At 63.4% G+C, this 23,741-nt stretch overlaps 2 protein-coding genes across 3 annotated transcripts in view; one reads left to right on the top strand and one right to left on the bottom strand.

Annotated features, from left to right (window-relative positions):
* The first annotated feature begins 4,443 nt into the window (after nt 1-4,443).
* HIC1 (HIC ZBTB transcriptional repressor 1) lies at nt 4,444-8,993 on the top strand. The gene is given in 3 exon segments (XM_038157604.1): nt 4,444-4,834; nt 5,535-6,283; nt 6,285-8,993. Coding segments are annotated over 3 exon segments (1,998 nt in total). The 5' UTR covers nt 4,444-4,782; the 3' UTR covers nt 7,482-8,993.
* A 295-nt stretch (nt 8,994-9,288) lies between these two features.
* Nucleotides 9,289-23,741, bottom strand: part of SMG6 (SMG6 nonsense mediated mRNA decay factor) — a 105,742-nt gene continuing 91,289 nt past the window's right edge. The window contains exons 15-19 of one of the 2 annotated variants that reach the window (XM_038157601.1): nt 23,554-23,703; nt 16,560-16,713; nt 13,187-13,398; nt 12,854-12,935; nt 9,289-11,321 (exon numbers count right to left, since the gene is read on the bottom strand). In XM_038157601.1, coding sequence (XP_038013529.1) covers nt 11,191-11,321; nt 12,854-12,935; nt 13,187-13,398; nt 16,560-16,713; nt 23,554-23,703 — 729 coding nt within the window. In that variant the 3' untranslated portion in view covers nt 9,289-11,190. The remainder of the gene's footprint in view (nt 11,322-12,853; nt 12,936-13,186; nt 13,399-16,559; nt 16,714-23,553; nt 23,704-23,741) is intronic. The other variant, XM_038157602.1, reaches the window with a different exon arrangement.

The following is a 23,741-nucleotide window of genomic DNA, read 5'->3' as shown; positions in this document are numbered from 1 at the left end:
GGGGCCGCGACCCCCCCCACTCCACGTCCCGGTCCCCCCGAGGAGCTCCCTGTGCCTGTCGGGGGACCGGGACGTGGAGTGGGGGGGTCGCGGCCCCCGAGGAGGGGGTGCCGCATCCCGGAGCGCGGCCCGTTGCTGCCATCTCGTGGGCTTCCCACCGGTGACACAGCCGTGTCCCCGCCGCGGGAGGGGGGGAGAGGAGCCGGTGAGGTGGGTGGCGAGGGGGAGGTCACCTGCAGGGCGTGGGAAGGGGGTGGTGGATGAGGGGGATTGAAGGAGGAAGGGAGAGAGGAAAGGAGGTCTCCTTGTGCCATCGTGACTCCACAGGGGTGGGGTCTTTACCTGCTTGGACGTCACCCCACAAGGAAGGGATCCTATTGCCCCACGATGCATCGCTTCAAAGTGAAGGCTCTCACTGCCTCAAGCCCCAAAATATCACCCTGCTGGAAGCGGTCCTCACCCAGTCTGAGCACTGTGCCACAAGGAAGGGGTCCCACTGCCCCACGAAGCATCACCCATAAGGGAAAGGTCCCAGTGTTTCACCAAGCATCATCCCACAGGGATGCAGAGAAGGGGTTCCATCCCCCCATCAAGCGTCATCCCACAGGGAAGGGGTGCCACTGCCCCAGGAAACAACACCTGGCAGGGATGGGTGCCCTGTTTGACTGAAAATTGCCCCCAAGAAGCGTCACCCATAAGGAAAGGGGTCCCATCACCTCACCAAACTCTGGCCCGCAGGGACAGGATCCTCAGCTGCCTGCAGAGGACGGGTCCTGTCACCCCATCAGGCACCATATCACAAGGAAGGGGTCCCATTGCTCCACGAAGCATCACCTCAAAGGGAGGGGTGCTCTTGTCTTCCCAAACATCCCCCCAGTCCAACAAGGGGAATGGCAAAGCCCTGCTCCTGGGGAGGAAGATCCCTGAGCTCTGGGATATCCCAGGGACCTCCAGCTGGACAGCAGTTCAGTGGAAAAGACCTTGGGGGTCCTGGGGGACAGGAAGCTGGCCCTGTGTCCTTGGGATGACGAGGTGAATGGTGTCCTGGTCTGTGTTGGTTGACAGCAGTGAGAGGATCCTTCCCCTGCTCAGTCTTGGGGTGCTGGGTCCAGTGCTGGGCTCCCGGCATGGAAATACTGCAGAGAGTCCAGGAAGGAGCCCTGAGTGAAGGACTGGAGCATCTCCCTGATGAGGAGAGGCAGAGAGCTGGGAGAAGAGAAGGCTCCAGGAACCCATCAGTGCGTACACACCCCTGCAGGGAGGGTGTGCAGAGGGCAGAGCCCGACAACTCCCTGCTGCCCAGTGCCAAGAGCAGGGGCAGGTGGCACAGAGGGAGTCCCCAGCTTCCTCTGACCATCAGGGAGCCCTTCCACACTGGGAGGACAGCCCTTGGCTGCCAAGGGAGGTGCTGGAGTCACCATCCTTGGAGATATCCCAAACCACCTGGGCAAGGTTGTGTGCAGCCAGCCCTGGGTGACCCTGCTGGGGTTGGAGGTGACTTCCTGAGGTCTCTCCCAGTCTCAGCTCCTGCTGTTTGATTCTGTCTCTTGTGCACCTGGATATCCTTCCACAAGGAAGGGTTGCCCTGCTCCATGAAATATCGCCTTGCAGGGATAGGTGCCCTTGTCTGACCAAGTATCACTCTGCAAAAAAGGGTCCTCTCAGTGTCACCCCAAAAGAAAAAGGTCCCATTGCCCCATCAAGCCTTGGTCCACAGAGAAGGGCCCCCCAGCCACTTGAGCATCACCCCACAGGGAACGACTCCCATTGTCCACCTCAGCAATGCCACCCAGGCAGCCCAGCAGACAGCAGCCACCCTGGCTGGGCCTGTGCTGTGCCAGGGATGCTCTGCCCGTCCCGCTGCCTTTCAGGGATCCTCTCCTGATGGGGGCACCCTGGGAGAGCTCGGCAGGGTCCCGTGGCTGCCCCAGCCTTGCTTTGCAGCAGGCGGGGCTCGGCACTGGGACAGCTCAGGAGATGGGCAGCAGTGGGCTCAGCACTGTCACGAGTTTCCCAGCCCGGTCCAGGTGGAGGGGACACGCATCCCCCCGCACGCACAGCAGGGGGGGCGCAGTTTCGGGGCTGCTGGACCCCGGCACCGCCGGGAAAAAGAAGCTGGAGCTGCCAGCGGGGGCTGCAGGCTCCTGGCGCTGCCGGATGCGGCCCCGCTGGCCAACGGCAGTAATGGAAGACATGTGTGTGGGCTTTGGGGAGAGGCTGCGCTGGGAAACAGGGCCCTGCAGAGACCGGGGGGCTGTATCCTGTCCAAAAGCCCAGGTCCCACATGAAGCCAGGCATGCGAACGCGATCCAAACCACAGCTGGATTTGAACCGAATCTCCCAGCATCTGGGCTAATTTGCTGCAACTTTGATTGATCGTCGGGAGGGGGCACAGGCGGGAAACGCTCCAGCTCAGACCTCCCAACAGAGCCAATGACTTAACCAGAGCTGGCTCCAATCTGCTCAGCACATTGAGGCGAAAATGCCCCTTTGGCTGCGCGCTGCCGCTCGCCGGCGCTGGCTCTTCCCGCGGTCCTGCAGCCCGGCCGTCCCCGATGTCCCTCGGAGCCGGACATCGGCTGCAGCTCCCTGGGGACACCCGGCAGCTTTTGAGAGCTCTGGGTGCGGATCGCTGGCTCAGGCTGCTGCGTTAGGATCCCTCCGGAAGGCTGGGCGGGACAGGAGGGGGGATACTCGTACAAGAAACCCCCCTCCACCTGCCCCAAACCCCTGCGGGCACCGATCCGCCCCTCCGCTCCTGGGAGAGGCCGGGAACGGGAGAGGAGCTGCAAAGGAGGGTGGAAAAGGTGAAGGGTTTTTCCATTGCCTCCCTCGGCCGCTGCCCCCGAGGCTCGGCGTCACTCAGCAGGTAGCTGGGGCAGCCCGGGGTCCCGGCCGGCCCCGGGGGATGCAGCTGTCTGGGAGCCGCTGGCTGCCGTGATTTATGCAGCTCAGCCCCATAAATTACCGGGACGGAGCCCGCGGGAACCATCGCTCACAGCGACGTCCAGAGCTCGCTGCCAGAACCTGAAACACTTCCAGCCGTTAATTGAAGAGGGGGGAAAAAAAAAATGGGAGAGGGGGAGAAATTAGTGCCCGGGGAGTTGGGATTAAACCGCGGCTCTAACGAGGGTCGCCCACGTCCCGCTCCCAGGATCCCAGCGCTTCCTGTGGGCAAGAGCCCAGCATGGGGAGCAGGGAGGGGAATTTCTGAGCCTGGGATGAGCCCAGGGGCAGTGACACTCCGTCCCGGTCTCCAGGGTGATGTCTCCGTAGTGAACTGGGACACGCTGAATCTGAAGGGGATCTGGGGGTGAGCTCCAGGTGAGTGATGCTGAGCTGCGTGGGCAAGGGCTGCCGCCAGCCTGCACCCTCCCTGTCAGCACCCATCACTTTTTGTCCCAAATTCAGGGCTGGCCAAACCCCGTCCCCGGCACCGGGGCCCCCCCGTCGGTTCCCGTTCACCAGGGGAGCTGGGTTATGGGGTGAAACCCCGAGAGCCCAAATGGGAGGGATGGCACTGCTCGGGGTGCCCTGCTCAGGTCAGGGGGTGCCAGCAGGACACCCCAGGATTAGCAGCCGGCCTGGGGAAGCCCATCACGATGCTTTGCTGTACCAGGAGGTTGTGCAAGAGGCTGCGGCTGTGAGAAAGGAGAAGTGAAAGTGTGAAGCGAGAGGCGGCTCCCCCCGCGCCAAGGGGGGGTACCCCATGCTGCACCCCAAGCCCAGCAGCTTTTTCAGCGACGGCTGGAGGGATAAAGCCGGGGAAAACGTGGCTCTGGGCGCCGGCCCCTCCTCCTCCTCTTCATCCCGAACCACCGCAAGCCCCCAGCCCACCCCGAGCCACCGCCACCGCCACGGCCCATCTGGGCGCCAGCGCTGCGCGCCCCTCCCGCTCTCTGCTCCCCCCTCACCAACAAATTGTGCCCGTCTGCCTTCCTCCCTGCTCCCCAGAACCCTTTCCCACATCATCTCCACTCATCGGACGCGGCGTTCCACCCTCTGCGCCCCAAAGCGCCGCCACCCGCCCCAGCCTTCCCAACCGATGGGTGCCCCCCCGCTCTGCGTGTCAGCATCCATTCCCCGGGTGGGGCGGCAAGCGAAACCCCTCCGCTTTTCCGTTCCCCAGCCCCGTCCGCCCCGTCGGGTCCCACCTGCGCGGGGAGGAGCCGCCTCCGGTAACGGGCGGGGCGGCGCGCACCGGGAGCCGCTAGATGGCGCCCTACGAGCGGGACCGACGGGGGGGACACATCGCCCTTTGCCCGGGGACACCCCGGGTCCCCCCCTCTTCGGGGCTCCCGGCCCCGCCCGGGCTGTCCCCGGGCGAAGAGCGATGTCCTGAGGATCGAGACCCCCGAGGGGGCGGCCGGGGCGCGGCAGGAGAAGACCGGGAGGAGGGAAAAAACCGGGCTGGGAGGAGGAGGAGGAGACCGGGATGGGGAGGGAGGGGTGTGTAAAGGGGGGGGCCCGGCTTGTCGGTGCCCCGCCCGGGGATGGGAGGAGGAAAACCTCCCGCCGTCCCTTTAACAGCCAGCGGCGCTGCTCGGAGTTCAGGCCGGGGTCAGGGGGAGTTCGCAGCCCGGGTTTCACCTCCGAGCTGGCGGCGTCGGGAACCCCGAGGAACCGCTGCTGCTTCTTCCACAACCACCTCCTCCTCCTTTTCCTCCTCCTCCCGTTCCGTAGGACCGGCCGGGAGCGCGGGGTATGGAGGAAGAGAAGCAGCAGAGGAAGAGGAGGGTGGAGGGGAGCAGCAACCGGCGGCGGCCCCCCCGGGGCTGAGCCATGAGAGTTCACCGAGACCTCAGCTGGCTGGCGGAGGCCACCGGACGCCCAGGTAAAAGGCGGGGGGAACACCCCGGAACGCGGGGCAAATCGCCCGAAAAAGCAGCTCCGCGGGCGCTTGGCTTTACGCACCTGGGCGGGGGGGCACCGGCACCGGGACGGAGGCGGGGAGGGGAGGTCCCGCTCCCCCCCACACCCCCGGCCGTCCCCCCGCTCACCTCGAGGGGGGGAGAGGAAACGGGGGCGGGGGGCGCCCGGGGGGTCCGGCCGGCCGCCTCCCGGGACCGGGGCGCATAAGAAGCGGGGAGGCGCGGCGGGGAGCGGGACAGCGGCGGGGCGCGGGGATCGGCGGGCGAGTGGCGGCGGGCAGCGGCTCGGGGCGTCCCCCCCGCTCTCCCCCGGCAGGTGGGCGCGGGGTCGCGGGATCCCACGGCCGGCGGGGCCGGGGCGCGGCACTGGCGGCGGCGGCGGGTGATGTCACTTTCTCCAAAAACCCTCCGGGGGTTTTCGCCCCCCTCCCGCCCCCCCGACCCGCCGAGAAACAAGCCCCCATATAAGCGGTGGCACCGGCCGGGCGGGCGCGCAGAGCGGCCGGGACGCAGCGCTGCGTGGGGCTGCGACCCGCCCCCCCCCCCGCCGCCCACCCCACGCGTGGGTGAAGCCCCGGGCGCGCCCGTCGAGCCCCCCGCGCGTTGCGGTGGGCGTGCGGGGCCGGGCACGGCGGCGCTGACGGGGCGGCCGGTGTGTTGCAGGGCGGCGGGCGAGGAGCGGGATGCTGGACGCCATGGAGGTGCCGAGCCACTCGCGGCAGCTGCTGCTGCAGCTGAACACGCAGCGCACCAAGGGCTTCCTGTGCGACGTGATCATCGTGGTGCAGAACGCGCTTTTCCGCGCGCACAAGAACATCCTGGCCGCCAGCAGCGCCTACCTCAAGTCGCTGGTGGTCCACGACAACCTGCTCAACCTGGACCATGAGATGGTGAGCCCCGGCATCTTCCGCCTCATCCTCGACTTCATCTACACCGGCCGCCTGGCCGAGTGCGAGCCGGGCAGCGAGCAGAGCCTGGGTGCTGTGCTGGCTGCCGCCAGCTACCTCCAGATCCCCGGCTTGGTGGCCCTGTGCAAGAAGAAGCTGAAGCGCAGCGGCAAGTACTGCCACCTGCGCGGGGGCTACGCACCCTACAAGCTGGGCCGCGGGCTGCGGGCCGCCACGCCGGTCATCCAGGCTTGCTACTCGGGGACGCCGCGGCCCGTGGACCTGCCGCCCGTGGAGCCGGCGGCGCCCCTCAACACGCAGTGCGGGGAGCTGTACGCCTCGGCCGCCCAGGGCGCCCCGCTGCACCCCCACGGGCTGTGCCCGCCCGAGCGCCACTGCTCGCCGCCCTGCGGCCTCGACCTCTCCAAGAAGAGCCCCACCGGCCCCTCTGCCCAGCTCCTGCCCACCGACCGCCTGCTGCCCAGCGAGCCCCGCGAGCCCTCGCTGCCCCCACGGCACGACAGCCCCCCCCGTCAGCGCCGGCCTCCTGGGCAGCCACGCCGCTGCCTACAAGGACTCCCCGCCGGGCGGCGAGCCGGGGGGGCACCCCCACGCCCCCGACCCCTTCCGCAGCACGCCGCCCTGCGCCGAGCCCCCGCTGCCCCGCGCTGACGGGCGAGAGCTGATGTACCGCTGGATGAAGCACGAGCCCCTGGGCCCCTACCTGGACGAGGGGGAGGCGGAGAAGGAGCTGGAGCGGGAGGAGAAGGCCGAATCGCCGCCTGCGGCACCGCAGCCCCGCTACCCCAGCGTGGAGAGCAACGACCTGGAGCCCGACAACAGCACGAGCGAGGAGACGGGCAGCAGCGAGGGCCCCTCGCCCGGCGACGCGCTGGACCGCTACTGCAACCACCTGGGCTACGAGCCGGAGAGCCTGGGCGACAACCTGTACGTCTGCATCCCCTGTGGCAAGGGCTTCCCCAGCTCCGAGCAGCTGAACGCCCACGTGGAGGCCCACAACGAAGAGGAGCTCTATCACAAGGCGGCGGCCGAGCAGGCCGTGCCCTTCCTGGACAAAGGCGGCCCGGGGCTGGGTGACATCTTGCGGCCTTACCGCTGCTCCTCCTGCGACAAGTCCTACAAGGACCCGGCCACGCTGCGGCAACACGAGAAGACGCACTGGCTGACGCGCCCTTACCCCTGCACCATCTGCGGGAAGAAGTTCACGCAGCGCGGCACCATGACCCGCCACATGCGCAGCCACCTCGGCCTGAAGCCCTTCGCCTGCGACGCCTGCGGGATGCGCTTCACCCGCCAGTACCGCCTGACCGAGCACATGCGCATCCACTCGGGCGAGAAGCCCTACGAGTGCCAGGTGTGCGGCGGGAAGTTCGCCCAGCAGCGCAACCTCATCAGCCACATGAAGATGCACGCGGCCGGCCCCGACGGCAAAGCCAAGCTGGACTTCCCCGACAGCGTCTACGCCATGGCCCGACTCACCGCCGACCAGCTGGGGCTCAAGCAGGAGAAGGCGGCCGAGCTGCTCTCCCACACCTCGCACTTCCTCAGCGACCCCAAGGCCATGGAGAGCCTCTACCCCCTGGCCAAGTTCACGGCTGAGCACCTGGGGCTGAGCCAGGACAAGGCGGCCGAGGTGCTGGCGCAGGCTCCACACCTCCACACCGAGGCCGCCCGGACCATAGAGCGATACTCGCCCCCCTAGCAGCGGCCTGGCCGGGGGGCTGGGGGGGCCGCTGGGCTCCCCTCGCTGCCCCGTGTGGAGCTGGGGGGGGGCGAGATGTGATGGGTGCTCGTCCCCAGGCGCTGCCGGTGGTCCCGGAGAACTCGCTCGCAGCGAAGGTCCCGTGAGAGCTGCTCCGGGATGGATGGACGGCGTGTCCCTCGAGCAGCGCCCCGGCCTGCCCGGGAGAAGCCGATGAATCAGGGACTGACCCCGCGGCACCTCCGCCCCTTGCCGTGGGGGGTGCCGGGACCCCGGCGCCGGGCGGCAGCGACGCACAAGCTGTGAGGCCGGGCTGCGCCCCGAGGCTATGGAGGACATGAGCCCGCTCCTTACCTCAGGGCTGCCCCCGGGCCAGGGGACGCCCTCGGCAGCCGCGGCGGGCCCGGCCGGCGCTCGGCACTGCCGCGACGGGACCCGGACTGTGCCTCCGCGACCGCCGCGGGCCGTGAGTAGCTCGTCCGTCGGGGCCGGAGCGACGCCTCCGTGCGAGCGGGAGCGGCCGGCGCTGGGCTGGGGGTGTGTGCCCGAACCCCCCGCGGGCTCGGGACGGACTGACGGAGGGGACGGTGCGGGCTGAGCAGCAGGCGCGGGGCGGGGGAGCGGCGGTCACGGCCGTGCCGGGGAGGCCGGGGAATCGCGATGCTCCTCGCCCCGAAGCAAGCACTGACCTCCCGTCCCCGGCGCAGGGGCTCAGCCGGCTGCTCGCCGTGTTTTTGGGAGGTGGGGCAGGGCCTGTCCCAGACTGAGCCCCTGGGCCCTGCCTCGCCATCAGGGATGCTCGGGGCAACCGGGCCAGCCCCGGGACCCGGCGGATTCGCCCTCGGGCGGCCACTCGCCTTGATTATTTTTTATTTTTTTATTTTTTGCCAAAGACGCCCGTCTCCAGCGCGGCCGGGCCGGGCCGGGGGGTCCATGACAAAGACAAAGCGGTCTCTGGTTTGTCAGCTACGGGAGGTGGGCAGGGGCTGCGGGAGGGGGCGTGGGGCAGAGCCCGGGGGGTACGTGTGACCCGGGGCCGAGTCCCCCCCGGGCACCTTCTGCCACCACCGCACCCCCTCCCACCTTCTGCTCGGTGTGGGCCAAGTCCCCCCAGCCTGGACCCCCCCGGCCCGTGCCCTGACCCCTCCGTTGGGGCTAATGTGAAGCTTCTCCCCCCTCCTGAGCCCCCTCCTCTCCTTTGCACACGAGGCTCCGGGCGGCCGCCAGCAGCGACTGCCCCCGGCCTCGCAGCCACTGTGCCTTAGCCTGAGCTGGCCGCTCCTGCCCAGCTGTCCCCGAGCCTCCCGGGGCTGTCCCGGTCCCCCGGGGCCGGCAGTGTCCCCCGGAGCTGCCGCGGGGTGACTGGCGGCGGTGGCAGCACCCAAAGCACAGCTGGCAGCGCCCAGCGGGGCCCCGGCCCCCCCTGTATCACGTCCAATTTGTACACGGGCTTCTCGCCCTTTTTTTTTTCTATAGTCGAAACGGAATGAGCAATAAAGTGACATTAACACGCGTGGCCTCGCGTTCTTCTCTGGGGAGGGGCCTGGCTGGTGCAGGGCTGGAGCTGAGCACGGCTGGGAGTGACCCCGGGGGTCACCTGTGGGTGCAGAGCTGCAGGGAGGGGACCCGAAGGGCTTTGCTGTGCATCTGGTGAGCCCAGACCCCCTCGGCTGGGGGGCAGCAGCAGATGCAGGTGGGACAGAGCTGTTGTCATCCTTAGAATGTGCCCCACTGCTGTCCCTCCCCGGTGTCCCCCACCCCAACCTCAGCAGCAACTCATGGGCTGACAAAAAATGACACAGCACGCTGCACTGACACATGTTTAATACTAAAAATTATTAAAACCAAATTCACATCCCGAGCGCGGGCGCTGCCCCAAGACAAGGGCTCCCAGCAGCCTGGCAGGGATGGCCCCAGGCGCTCAAGCTCTGCTCTCCATTGTGCCACCTGCTCTGGCGGCACCAAAACTGTCCCATGGCCGAGCCTGTGACACATCTGGCAGAGCTGCAGGGCCCTCCAGGCTGGTGGTACCTCGGAAAGTGCCTCGGAAGGCAGCGCTGGGGCAGCGCCATAAGAAAACAAACACTGAAACACACCCGGCGTGGAGGAGAAGGCAAAGTCTCTGCAAAGCTGGCAGCCAGCACGGCCGTGGGCAAGGAATCAGGGCGTGGGTGCTGTGCCAATGGCTCCGTGTGCCCCGCGGCAGCCCTGGGCACCCCAAAGTCTCTGTGCCCGCTGCCCCGGGCTGGGTGCTGCTCTGGCACGGGATATCCAGCGTCCATCACGCTGCCGAGGCTCTGCCCCTGCTGCCGGCCCTGCCCGTGGGCTGGGGGGCTGGCACAGGGCTGAGTGGGCTTCCTGATGCACACTCTGGGTCTGAGCCACCCACACAGGAAAGGAAAACGCTGGCTCTGTCCTGCTGCTTCCTCTGCCACCTCCGACACTTCCCTGCCATGGCTGCGGCGCCCCAGCGGGGAGCAGGGGTGGCCTCGGGGCTACTCCCACCCTGGCTCACGGGACTGGGACTTGACAGAGCTCCAGGGGCTCTGGTTCAGGGGTTAATGCTCCCTCTTAGCTTCTGTATCTGGTGTGTCACTGGGGATGGGACACTTGGTGATGGGACAACGTGGGGTGTGGAAGGCTTCGCAGCACCCCAACCCCAAATCCAAGCGCAAAATGACCCAGGGACGAGGCAATGGCTCCATCCGTGGACCCTCTCAGCTAGGCAAATAATGGGGCTGAGCCTTTCTGTGGTTCTCTCTGACTCTGCAGCCACAGGCAGAAGCCAGATCCCACATGAAGAGGAGCCTGTGGCAATGTGAGGACACACAGTACCCATGGGACAGCCGGTCCTGGGGTCCTTGGAGAATTTTGTTAGCCTCACACTGAGTCCTGGGTCAAAAGCGTGCCTAAAGGTAGCAGGGCAGGACTAAGGGGTTGGGGGAGAAGGGAAGGGGCAAGAAACAGCTGGGGTGGGCAGGGGATCAGCACAAAGCAGCTGTGGGGGTGTTCAAAGCCTCCCCCAGCAAAGCAGGCAGGGCACACACCTGAAAACTAACCTACACCGAAAAAATGAAACTCAACAAGCAAACCCCGCAGCACGGAGAGGACAAACCCCTCTGCAAGCAGCACTCCTGCATGGGGCAGCACACGCTGGGCAAGGGGATGGGGACCTGGGGCTGTCTGGCCATGCAGGACAAATAGGCTGGGGCAGGAGGAAACCTGCCCTTGAAATCCATGGCCTCTCCAAGGGGTACAGGCTGGACTAAACAATCCCAAAGTCTGTGCCGGCGTGTCCCCCATCTCTGCCCTACGCAGCCTACAAACCCGAAGAGCCACCAAGGCGTGACTCGAGCTCTCTGCACCCAAGCAAACCAAGCGAAAGGCTGGTGATCCAGCACGGGGCTCACCCAAAGCTTCCCTCGCCAGCGGGGCTCTCCAGCTCCGCGCCGGCACTGCCCAAAGGCTGGCGGGACCCTCAACGGCCCAGCCTCCACGTGAACCATCCACAGCAATGACCTTCCCCGCTGCTCTGCCCTCGGGGGGCCCTCCTCAGCACGGCCATTCTGGGGTGGGTTGAAGACGTGGCGTTTATTGTTCGTGGTGGGCTGGCGGCGGTGGCGGCGCGGCGAGGCGGCCGCTGGAGCCGGGCTCCCGCCGTCAGGGGCTGCGTGACTCGCTCAGGGGCCCTGGGCCCGCCTCGGCCTCCTCAGCCCTCCTGAGCCCACTTGAGGAAGGTGGGGATGTCCCGCACCGGCACGTTGCGGGTCAGCGCTTTGACTCGCAGGTTCCGGTCGTCCGTCAGCAAAACCACTTCCCTGAGCAAACGGATGGGATCGTCTGCAACGAGACACACGCGGAGCACGGTGAAGCTCAGACCTGCCCCGGGCCTTCCAGGATCCCGCGGTGCGCTCCCCTACCCTCCCTGCTCCCGGCTCTCAGCTCCCTGCTCCTTGCCGAGCTTCCTGGTGGGCCTCGGGCACAGCCCTGCATCCCCAAGGCCATCTGCTCCCTTCTCTGTGCTGCCCAGGGATGGTTTGTGACCACTGCCCGCTGCCCACAGGGGTGGTGGACTGGCCACAGGCTGGGAAGAGGAGGTCCCTGCCTGACCCAGGCCAGGAAGACGGCCTGCGACCCTGGCTCCAGCAGGAAGCTGGTGCTATTATTCTGTTGATCTCATTATAAGATCTAAAGCCACCCCTTATTTTTTGCGGAGCTTTTTTGGAGTCGCCACTGACACCGAGGCGTTTCTGGCTGGGGCTCAGACAGACACCGAGAGCTGATGCCTGAGAAAGAACCGAAGGGATCTTGCCCCCAGATGGATGAGCTGCCCCGCACGCAACGCGCCGGGCCGGGATGTGGGAGCCACGCTTACGTGTGTGCGAGGCAGGGGAAGCATATGGGCTATGTGTAAGCAGCTGGGTCCTGTGACCAGAGTACTGTTCCTATGAGCACAGGAAACGCAGTGCCTCCGAGCCAGGACGGGAATGGAAAAAACAGAATTTATGGGAGCCCAACATGGGCCCAGATTGGCTGCGCAGGGAGCAGCAGGACGAGGGGAAGGGGAGGGTGGCCAGGAACGCGGGCTATGGTCACCGTGCCGGGGCTGGGGATGGCAGGTGAGCACCTGGCTGGCCCCTGCTGGAAAAAAGGGAATTGGGGGCTTAGTGGGAAGGCAGGCCAGGGATTGAGAGCTGCCTCAAGTGGGACCGGGAGGTTTTGCGCGGACACTTTAAGAAATGTGTAACAATAAACATCCTCTGCCCCGCGCTGGTGACGCGCCTCCTTGTTACAAACCAGAGGCTGTCAGCTTGTCAGGCCCCATTCCCCATAATCCTCATGATTTCAAAATTCAGCATCATTTGCACATAAACATTTGGTGACGGTTTCTCTGTGAATCTGACAAGTTAAGCTGCTAAGAATTCGTGCTGACAAATGCGGGTTGATTTCTTGGGCAGCTGCTGATGTGATTCCCATCCCTGCCGCCCTGGCAACAGCCTGGAGGCTGTCTGGTCCCAGCACACATGGCTGATGCCAACCAGGAATGCAGAGGAAAAAGAATCCTGGACAGGAGGCACCGGGGGTCATGGGGAGGAGGCATTTTCTGGCCCTTTGTCACCACAAAAATGGATCTGTGGATGTTTATGGTGGGTTTGTCACAGGCCGGGCCATCCCCAAGGTGCCATGAGGTGACATTTGGCAATGAGGTGGGAGGGCCACAGCCTGGGGCTGACCGGAGGCAGGAGGTGGCACCTTGGTGTTGAAAGAGGCAAAATGCAGGAGGGAACAGATCCAGGGGCCATGAAAGACAAACGGGAGGAGTCTGTGGAATGCAACAGAGAAGGGACAAAGAGGATGTGAGGATGTCCCACCTTTGTTGGAGGGCATGAAATCCTTGGCCTTGTCATTGCAATAGTGGAGGCAGCAGGACAGAATCAGGTCGTCATTGTTTCCCTGGAAAAGAAAGGGCAAGGTTACCCTTGGCAGGGAAAACTTGGCACCCCCACCACCCTGACTGCTGCACCGCCTCGAGACACCCCAACACAGCTCAGTGAGAGCAGGGCTGCCCCAAGATGAGCCACAAGGGCCTGCTCAGCCACCTGCAAAGTGAGGGCACAGAGCCACCCCCTGCCAGAGCTCACAGACCGCAGGGTCCCTGGTTTTCCCCGAGGAGGTGGTGGCAAGAGCTCCCCGATGCCCCTCACCTGCTGGCCAGTGGTGTCTTCACTGCGGAAGGAGATGGACTCCAGCTCGTTGCCTCGGCTGGTCAGAGCCCTCAGACAGTTGTCCCGGCTCTCGAATCGCTCCTCCAGGAACTCGATGGACTTCCTGGCTCTCTCCTGCACTTGGCGGGCATAGCCTGCAGCCCGGTGCTCCATCTCTGGGCCCTTGGCCAGGCCATCCAGCTCGTTTATCACTTCAAACAGGAAGAGGAGGTACAGTTACTATGGGACAAGGTGCTCCCGTGACCTGCTGCTGGAGCACGCAAGTTGCCAAGGCCTCAGGGCCGGGGCACTGGGAGCTGGCTCAGGAAATCTGGGTTCAGCTGCTGCAGCGTCCCTGTGCTCCTGGACTTGGCTGCAGGTCTGGAAAAGCTTTGCTGCCTTCCACCTCCGTGGGTCACCTGGAGCACAGGCATCTCACCCCCGCAGTGTAGCTGGTGAGGACAACGGGCTCTGCCCTGCCAAACCCTGGGGAGCATCGCTGTGACCCCCAGCCCACACTGCTGTACGATGCCAACAGCACATCCATGCCCGGGGGTGTCAGGAAACCCTGAACTCCTGCATCCTGCTCCTCTATCTCCGAGCACAGCGATGGCCCGTGGCACCGTGCCTCCTGCCCGTGTGGCATGGCCTGCCTCTGACTGCAGGGCTGCACATGGGAACAGGAAGCAGGCAGTTCCCACCCTGGCACTATTTCCCACACAAATCCCAGGCCTGTTTTCCCACTTGAAGCCACCACCCCGTGCTCCTGGCAGGGAACATGCTCCTTTCAACACCTCACCCATCTGGCTTCGTGCATCTGTCCTGCCTCGAGACGAGCTTGGAATCCAGGTGGATTCCCAGCCTGTTCACCTTGACTGGAACCTCTTGTACTGCTGCCAAGTGGTTGGGAACTCCAGCTGCTCCATCCTGACGAGCCCAAGGGAACCCAGAGCTCCAGGAGGGACCAACCCTTGGGTGCTGGGGCTGCTGGAAGAGCCAGCCTGCGTGTGCGAGCGACGACGCTCGTGAGCACATCTGGACACACCCTTGTGCGCCTGGCCTCACAGCTGGCAGCAGGGCTGGGCACACAAATGTGCATCCAGATGTGCAAACGAGTGTCCCCTGGCTGCGCTGGTGTGTGGGGCTGCGTGTGCACAGAGCTGGTGTGCACGTGTGTGCGAGGGAGCCTCCACGCTCTCTGTGTGTGTGTGTGTGTGTGTTTGAGCCATGGCTTCATTTCTGAAGATTGTTTCCGAGCTTGGAGCCAAGTCCTGAGTTCAAGTGGGAACTATGCATTCCTTGGGGGGTTCGGGGAGAGAGCTCGGGGTCTGAGGCCTCTCCCCAGTGCTGTGAATCACTGCCCGGGGAGCCTGCGTGATCGCTCTGTTCCATGGTGAGACTGGCACTCACTGTCTGGGTATTCCAATTAAATCTGCGTGGAGCTGCTTTGCTCTTCCCTGGCTGGAGACTCTTCTTGCTACCGACCTGATGCTGCCATTTCCACACAATGCACGGCTGGGCCCGGGGTGGGGGGAGCCGTGCAAGAACGGAACATCAAACAGGAAAAGCTGGTATTCCCTCCCGAAATCCGCCTTCCTGCTTCCAAGCTAAACAGGCTTCAAAGGGGAGGCTTGTTTGTGCTTCTGCACCAGGCCTGGCTTCTCCATGGCGGGGTCAGGCTCAAGGAGCACGGAGCAGGTTAAAGAGCAAGAGAAACAAACCCAACGAGAAGCCAAGCGCTTAACCCCTTGCTGCATCCCCAGGAAGAGCAGGGAGCGGCGCCGGGGGAAGGGCACTGGGCCTCTCTCCACTCTGCCCGTGGGACATGGCACCAAGGCCTCTGTCCCCAGCAGCCACAGGCCCAAGGGATGGCTTCCTCCTGCCCGTACTGATGGCTGTCCTAGGGGATGAGGGGGAATGTGACCAACCTGTGCATGGACAGGGAGGGGCTGGCTTTGGGGTGCTTCTGGGGGGCTTGTGGCAGCAGTGGGACAACTCTGTCCCCATATGACAAGGCAGAAGGACAGGAGGCCACTAAAGTGCTCAACCCGTGGCAGCACAGGCCAGGCTCCTTTAGCAGGTTGAGGGCAGCAGTATCTTGCACAGGGGGAGGACCAGAGTTGTCAGCTCTCCTGCTGCCCCTGGCTGGGGTTTGATGGAGAAGCCTCCCAGCAACCACTGGAGTGCACCAGGAGGTAAAGCCATGGCTCCAGGGCAGGTCCCAGCTCTCCCAGGTGTTAACATGCCCCACAGCCCCCAGGGCTTCCCAGGCTCTGCTGGTGCTGCTGACTGCCTTCCCTTGGCTTCTGCAGTGCCAAGCCACGGAGCAACTTGGCAGCTCCTGTGCTGAGCCGGGCAGGCATCCAGCCCTGCTCTCCCCACCCAGGGGTGCCAGCCCCAAGAATCCCTCCTGAGCTGGGCTGCTCAGCCTGAGGGAAAGGGCAGCAGCTGCATGTTGGCTCCGGGACGGGCAGAGCTGTCTGCTGGACACCACGAGCTGAGAAGGAGCCCCTGCAATGGCTCGGAGGGCAGCGCCCCCGCATGCCACGGGGTGCACCTGTGCCACCCCACTGCCGGGACACCCACAGAACCCAGCTGCCCCCAGCCTCTGCGGGCCGTGGATGGGATATGGGCCCTGCAACGCTCAGCCCCCTCCTGCCCCAGCCTCTCCTGCTGTCCCCGGGGATCCTGTGAGTGCCAGGCTGGCACCGGGACGTGCCAGGCGCCGCGGTGCCACTGGCAGGAGGAGCGGCACCTCCGGCCCGGAGCGGGATCAAACAGCCAGAGCAAAGGCAAGGACCCAAGGCTGCCGCCAGCCGGGAGACCACCCAGCAGCACAGCCGTTATCTGCCAGGGTGAGTGTTTACCAATAACGGGAACCAGCTTGCTGTTTTACTGCGAGCTTTATAAGGATAAAAAGAAGGGCTGGGCTTGAGCAGCTCCGAGACGCTGGGACACAGGCCGGCCATTTGCTCAGCCTGCCTAAGCCCCAGCTCAGCTGGGATAAGCTATCTGCTCTGATTGTTTAACAATTCCTCCTCCTTGCTCCCTTCAAAATTCCCTCCAAATCCTGTTTGACACCCATCTGCTTTCTGCCAGCCCCTGGCACCCCCAAATGCAGCACCAGGAGAAGTTTGCTGAGTGCTGTGGGCAGAAGGCTGGCAGGGAGGGAGCAGGGTGACAGGGGCTGAAGGAATGCCAGCAACGACTGGGATGAGACAGGGCAGGATAAAGTCCCACGGCACAAGCTGACCAGCTCCAGACCACACAGGCACTGAGGGCACGTGGGGCATGGAGAGAGGCAGCCAGCCTGGAGGGACAGACCACACCAGGGGAGAGGGGAAGCCCACACCACAGCACTGGCCCTACTCACCGATCAGGGGCACCACCAGGATGAACTTCCTGCAGTCCAGCAGCGTGACCAAGCTGCCCAGGTGGTCGATGAAACCGTTGGTGTCCGGGACCAGAAAGACAGGTCTGATCTCCAGCTCCATCTGCCTCATTTGGCTCTGGTCTTTCAGCACAGCCTGGAGGAGAAGGAAGGACACATGGTGAGTGAGGAGGATGTCAGTCCTACGACCTGTGGACCCTGAGAGCAGAAGATAAGCCTGGCTGGCACGTACAGATCCATGGGAAGGGGACTGGGAGGAGGCAGCAACCATCCCACCTGCACACCCCAAACATCAGCTCTTGCAGGCCCACAGTACACATGGGAGCAGGATGGCAAAAGCCAAGAAAACATTCTCCTAGAAAAACAGCCCTGTCCAGGCTTTGGGAGAACTGGGACCAGCCTTGAAAACGGAGGTATTTTGGGAATTGTCCTATTTATGGGACTGGCAGTTGCCAGGATCATCTGCACTGGTGCCAAGGGGGAGGGAGGACAGGGGTTCTGGGGCTTCACATGGAAATAGGTCAAGGTGACAAGAGACAAAACAAACCAGTTTGGGATGCATAAGTCTTGCCAACAGCCTCCTAACACAGGGACCTCAAGCAGGCAGCCAGAGGTCTCTGGGGTAGGAATCCTTGGCTGAATATCTCCTTCACTGTCTTACCACCTCCTGCACATGCCTTGCCTTTCCCGACTCCATCCAGCTGGGAAACCAGGTGGGTTCCAGCCCTGAAAACTCACAGCGCTGTCCTTGGTCGAGCCCTTCACACCCACAGAGACCAGAGGTGCTCACAGTCACAGAGGGAGGGTCTGCTGGGGCTCGCTGGCTGCCCTCTGGGCTGCACCTGGACCTCTGGCCAAAGCCAGCTGCCAAAACGGGACCCCAGAGCTCACGTATGACTTTCGAGGCTCTCGAAGGACTTGGGCTCTTCAGTAAGCCACAGGCTTAAAAAACTCAGGATGCTATTCTAGTGCTTCCTCTGCTTAAAAATAGCTTCCCTGGACTCGCTGATGTTTGTTGCCTCTAATAGGAACCGGTCACCCATGGAGCACAGCAGAGCTGCTGTGGAACACATCCACCAGGCAAACCCTTCTGAGAGTGGGCTCAGACCCACCAGATGTGCCCTGGGCACTCGTGGTGACCACCAACCCTGTCCTGCCCAACGGTATGGGGAGCTCCCCCTGCCCACAGTGAGGATCCCAACCCTCCCTCAGTCATGCCAAACCCTCGGAGGCGCACTGGAACAACGAGCTGCATGGGCCAGCAGTGGCCATGGAAAGAAGTGGTTTTTAATTCATTTCCAAGTGTTGTCATCTGGCTTTAAATCAAGGCGGCTTGATGCTGCCACCTCCCACAAGTGTCTCCAGGCAAGGCAGCAAGCAGAACCTCACCACGTGCCTCCCACCCTCCTTCTGGCAGTGCTGGTCCTGGGGATGTGGCTCCCACAAACCCTTAGGGGTGGCAGGCAGAGCAGGGAGCATGCTAGGTCCTGTCTGCTGCATGCCAGCGGGAGGACGTGCCTTGCCCATCACAAAGAGGACACACCAGTGTCCCCAGGCTGCAGCTCGGTACCAGACACGTGCTAGATGCCATCCCTGCCTGCGCTCTGCCTTGGCACTCACTGGTGCCACAGGAACTGCTACAGTCAGGGACAACCTGGAACCAACCCCAGCGTGGAGCTGCTGCTGCCCCCTCACCGCAAGGAGAACAGCAGCTGGGGTGTCTCCACAGGGTTTTGGGGTGTGGGAAGAGCTGCTCGTCCCTGGGAGGCACTGGAGCCTGCTCCACCTGCCTTGGGGAGACACAGAAGAGCCCCAGCGACCAGTGCAGAGACTCAGAGAGTGGCAAGTCCCTCGTGGGGCTGCCATAGAGGTCGATGGCCCTGCAGCTGCAGGAAGTGGGCTTGAAACCACGCAGTCTCCACTGAACAGTGACAATCCTATGTGAACAAGAGCTGGTGGCAGGAGGGGACCCCAATACAGTTCCTGAGCCTGTGACTCACCCCAGCCCGCGCAGGTGACCTCAGCAGGGTCAGCAGGACGCTCACCTACCCCCGCGGCCGGGGTGGCGGCGGGCAGGGCAGTACCCTCGTGTGTGGCATTTGCCCCGGCGGCCCTCGCGGGCCGTACCCGGCCGGTTCCTGGCAGCCGCCAGCAACGCCTGTGCCGGCCGTCACGTCCCATTCCGCTCGCCGGGCCGCCCGGTGAGAGAAGGACACAGGATGCGCCGGGAGTGAAAGAGCGAGGTCGGCGGGGAGCGTGCCAAGTCCCCGCGCACAGCTCCGGGCCGCTCGGGGAGCCAGAGGGAAACTCGCCTTTGCAGAGTTCAGAGGCCGGCAGCGAGATTTATTTTTGTTTGTGTGAGTAAAAGGCTGCAGAAGCCTCCGGCCAAGGGGTTTGGGGGAGAGAGGAGTGGCCTGTGATTCATGCGGACGCTGGCTGGCCCCACGCCAGAGATGAAAGGGAGCCCATGTGCGGCAGAACCGGGGAGGCCAGTTCTGCCTTAACCCTTCTGCCGGTCAGTGGGGCACGGTCCTGTGGGGAGGAGGGGGGGCATGCGGGTGTGGATCGGGATGTTCATGTTTGGGACTCAGCTTCTGTGCTTTTAGGGCTGCCAGAAGCGAGCTGCTGGTGCCACGGTGCCTCAGTGTCCCTAAAACAAGGAGAGGGAGACGGTGGCCTGTGTGTCCTGATGGGAGGTGAGGTTTGGAAACCACCCTTGGGAGCACAGGGTGGATGGAACAGCAGAGGTACAGCCTCGCCCTGGCCCAAGTGTTTTGGGACAGCCGGATTTTAGCTTTGGCTTATTTGGGTTAAACAAATAGGCTCGGCTTGGCTCAACTCAGTGGCAGGGTGACCCCACAGTGCTGGACGTGGCAGTGGACCTCTGAGACCAGGGGCTCCTTGCCCTCCCCTGGGCTGCCAGCTCCACCGCCCTGGCCTCCTGCACCCGCACGCTGCGGAGCCAGGGCTGATCCCACCCGCAGCCCCCTCCCCATCCCGCTGCTCCGGCCACGGGGGCTTCTCCCAGGAGCCGGGCCGGAGCCGGAGGTGGCTCCCCCGGCTGCCCCAGCTGGTGGCAGCACTGAGATCAGACACTCCTGCACACACAGTCCCAAATTCCCAGCTCATCCATCAGCTGGGATCACCTGGGGAATTCCCCGGAAGCCGATGCCCGAGTGAAGTCTCCCAGCGTGGGCAGGAGACGGGTCCCCCAAAAGCCAGGACTTTGTGCAGAGCGACAGGGGGGCGAACTGAGAGCCTCCACCACCAGCACAGAAAAGGAGAAGGCTCCACACGGACCCCGGAGCTCCGCACGTGGACCCCAGAACTCCTGTGCCCGTGGTGCCGGGATGGCAGAGAGGTGGACGAGAAAAGCGACAGGTCACACGGGGTCACGCCGCTCAGCCAGGACGGAAGGGCCTGCCACCATCCTGCCACCACCTCTCTCCCGCCACCACCCTCTCCCCAACCGCGGCGAAAGCCGGCGCCGCTGCCCCTTCCAAGCCCGCGCTCTCCGCGGGGATCGGATTTTCCAGGGCCGAGAACAATGCCTCCTCCAAGCCTCTCTGCTCCAGGGCTTCCTCCTCCCAAGGCTCGTCCCCAGCGTCTTCCTCGGGAGTAAACGTGCCCCGTGCCTGGTAGCACACCGGGGCCGCCGCCGTGGCGGAGCCGCCGTGGGTGGGTGTGCGCCTTCCGCAGGCAGCAGGCACCCGCTCCCAGGCAGGTGCTGTGCGTGTGCGCCCTCCGCATTGTTCCTGCGGGGAGGGAGAGCGTGAATGGGACACGGCTAAATTTAGCCACTTACTCACACTACCGCCACAAAGGAGCGGCTGCATCTTAAGGGGGCGGCCGTTCCGTGGGCTCAGAAGGGACAGGAGAGCGGCTATTTTGGGAAGACATGTCATAATTGGCCGCCCCGGTTGAGCTGCTTCTGTAATGCTGAGCAAAACAATAGCAGCATCCAGAGGAAGAGCCTGTTATGTTTCAGGTGGGATGTTTTCAACCGGTCAGGAAACTCGACCGCTCCCAGCGCGCAGCGGCGGCACAAAGGACAGGGGACGCTGAACAGCACGGACCGAGGGCTGGCCAAGCAGCAGGACATGCTGTGGCTTGGGGACAGCCCTGTCTGAGAGAGCTGCCTGCCCCAGCAGAGTTGCTGGCATCTCTTCTTGTCCACCTGCCTGCCTGGTCTCTCCTCGCTCCGAACACCTGAGCAGCACCCAGGGGTGTGCCTGGTCTTTCACCTCGTGCTGATGAATCCCTGCTGTCAGCAGCTGTCACTAGCTCTGTCCCAGCGTGGGAAGGTGGTGAGGGCAGTGGCAGGCTGGCAGCGGAGCCAAGGAGCTGCTCTGCATGTAGAGCTGACCAGGGACACGAGAAACCTGACCCTGCTCTGCTCTGGTCTATCTTTCAGTGCAATGGTTTTGGGGTCTGTGCTTGTGCAAGGGAATGGAGCTGAGCCAAGTTCCCTCTAAAGCTGGTGCTGACTGAGGGCCACCCCACTTGCCATTTATCCTGCCTGAATCTGTGCTTCCCCAGCAGCTCAAGCCACAGTCCTGCAGATAGCCAGGACAGGGATAGGGGCCTAAGGAGAGCAGTGAAGCTCAAATCCCCCTCGAGGTGTCAATCAGCAGCACAGCTGGGCTGCCAGAGACTGGGGAGCAGGGCAAAGGCAGGAAAACCTGCAGGGGAGAAGGCAGCGACTTGATCCATGAGAAGTACAACTCTGCAAGTCCCAGGAGAGGCTGTGACACTGCGCTCTCCTTGGGCACAGAAAGAAACCACGCAGCCAAGAGATGAAGGCTTTGCACCCTGGGGGACTGCACACACCATCACAGACTCCACAGGAGGCAGTCACAGCACCTGGACCCAAGGTGCTGAGTCCCGTGTGCTGAGCCAGGAGCCAAATCCGCTGGACTTGGATGGAGCTGTGGCTTGTCCCCAGAAAAATGAAAGGGTGACTTGGAGAGCGGCTGACATTCCCTAGGTGGGCACTGAATGAGAGGCTGTAACAGGCAAGAGAAAAGGTCTCCAGCTCCCATGAAACACTAAATCTGTTGGGAAGAGCAGAAAGGTCAAGGATCACAGGTTATAAGTGGGAAAGTGGAGGGGGTGGATGCTGAGCTGGCTCCAACCTGGCCTCCCCCAGCAGCATTTTCCACCCCAGCTCCTCTGCTGCTCCAGCTGCGTGGTCGGTACCCGGGCAGGGAGAGCACTGGGGCAAGCACACATGTTCTGCTCCAGGCCATTCCCAGCCAGCCACGGCCTGGATGACTTTACTGAAGCCCCGAGGACTTCTCCTCCACCCCGCGCCTTCAGCCTCCAAGTGCACCTCAGCTCTCAGCTGTGCAGCCCCTGAAGCTGCCCACACCCTCATTTTGACCTCTCTCCGCCTGCGAGCATCGGCCCCAGCACGGCTGAGGAGGAAGGGAGGAGCAGGCCGGGGGGAGCAAGCCCCTGACAACATCAGGCAGCCCCCACTCTCCCTGCAGAATGGGCAGCGGCCATCCCGGGGGGGCCCCGGCGCAGCTGCGGCGCGCTGCCCTCCCCGAACATGTGCAGTTCCTGTTTGCTGTGTCTGTACAAGGCACTGGGAAGTGGGGAATTTACTTACACCTCCCGCTTAACAACCATGGGAGGCTGGAAGGCTTCAGGCCGCTTTAATTTACAGCCCATCTCTCCAATCTCTCACTCGTTTGGTTGCTGCTTTCTTCCTCCTCGTATTAACGTGACCCAGGTACCTGCCAACAATAATGGACTGGCTTGTGGGGGCGGCCCCTCCCTCCCGGCACACAAACTTCTACCTTTGCCTTGATACGGATTGCTCCGAATTCAAATGAAAAAAAGAAAAAAAGAAGGAAAAAAAGAGAAAAAAGGCGAAATCTGCAAAGGTTGGGGTGGGTTTGGAAAAGCGAAGCGCAGTGGTTCTGGGCCCGGCGCCAGTAGCCCGAGGGTACACATGTGCAGGCTCTCCCAGTAGGGCCTTCAGCAGCCCTGTTTTACAACCACCTCGGCACACACTGCAGAGTTCACGCATATGGCCAGACAGATGTGTCTGGCTTACGTTCAAGGCTGGAAAATGAAGAATTATGGAAGTGAAGGGCCCTGGGCATTAGAGAGGGCGGAGGTGAGGGGGAGGGGAGCCAGGGAGAATTTTTCCTCTGCTGAGAAATCCTCATCTGGGCCGCGAGCTGGAGGAAGAGGGGTTGCGAGTGAGGAGGCAGCCAACAGCCATCCATGCATGTGAGATTGCTCTTAAAGCAACAGAGTGCATCACCAGGCATCTGCTCCCAGTTCAACCAGTTTACTTCACCAGCTCCCACTGGGAAACACGCTCTCATCAGGCCAGGGCCGGGCCAGGATCACCTGCATCCCGTCTGTTTGTCCCCATAACGATGGCAACGTTCTGGCTGCAGCAGCCCTTCGCAGACTGTTTTTCCACCGCTGGCTCCTGCATGAACTCTGCTGTTCACGTCCCACCCTCTCCCTTGTCTGCCTGTGCCCCGTTGCACAGGAAGGCTGATTTCTCACCAAATCTCTCTGTCACGGAGCCTCTGCCCTGGGTGGGGGCACGGCTCACTGGCACACACACAGAGGAGCTGCTGCCCTGGGGCACAGCTCGCTGCCTGGCACACACTGCACTACAGCCAGCAGCCAAAGCACTGCCCTGCCACTCCTGGGTGTGCTGGCAGCTCCATAGGGAAGCTGTGTCTGCCTTCAAGAGGGTCCCCAAAGTGTTCATTTCAAGGCCTGGGAGGGCAGAAACCCTAATTTCTTACACAGGGTGAGGACAGCAACTCAGATTTGGACCTTCCAAAGGGCCAAAGCTGTTTTCTGCTGGGTTTCACAGAGGCAGCACGTGGCATTACACTCAGGAAGGTTAAGGAGCCACGGGACATCCCAAGAGGCCTTTGAAGCAGGGTAGGAAAACAGCTGTGCACCACTGGCACAGCAAGGTGGGATCAGCCCATCCTACCTGAATCTTGTCTTGACGGCGCTGCTGCTCAGCGACTTTCCTGGCCAGTGCTTGCTTTTTGGCTCTGAGCTCCTTGATGTCCATCTCTCCTCCACTGCCTTCAGTCTCAGAGTCATCTTCAAAGGCCTCAATCCTCACATCATCCTCCTTCTTCCAGGAAATGCAGAAAGAGAAAAGAACAGGAGGGC

Source organism: Motacilla alba, chromosome 19 (genome assembly GCF_015832195.1).
Source record: "Motacilla alba alba isolate MOTALB_02 chromosome 19, Motacilla_alba_V1.0_pri, whole genome shotgun sequence".
NCBI classification, from domain to species: Eukaryota; Metazoa; Chordata; class Aves; order Passeriformes; family Motacillidae; genus Motacilla; species Motacilla alba.
Note: the sequence above shows the minus strand (reverse complement) of the source record. Positions and strands in the feature narration are given on the sequence as shown.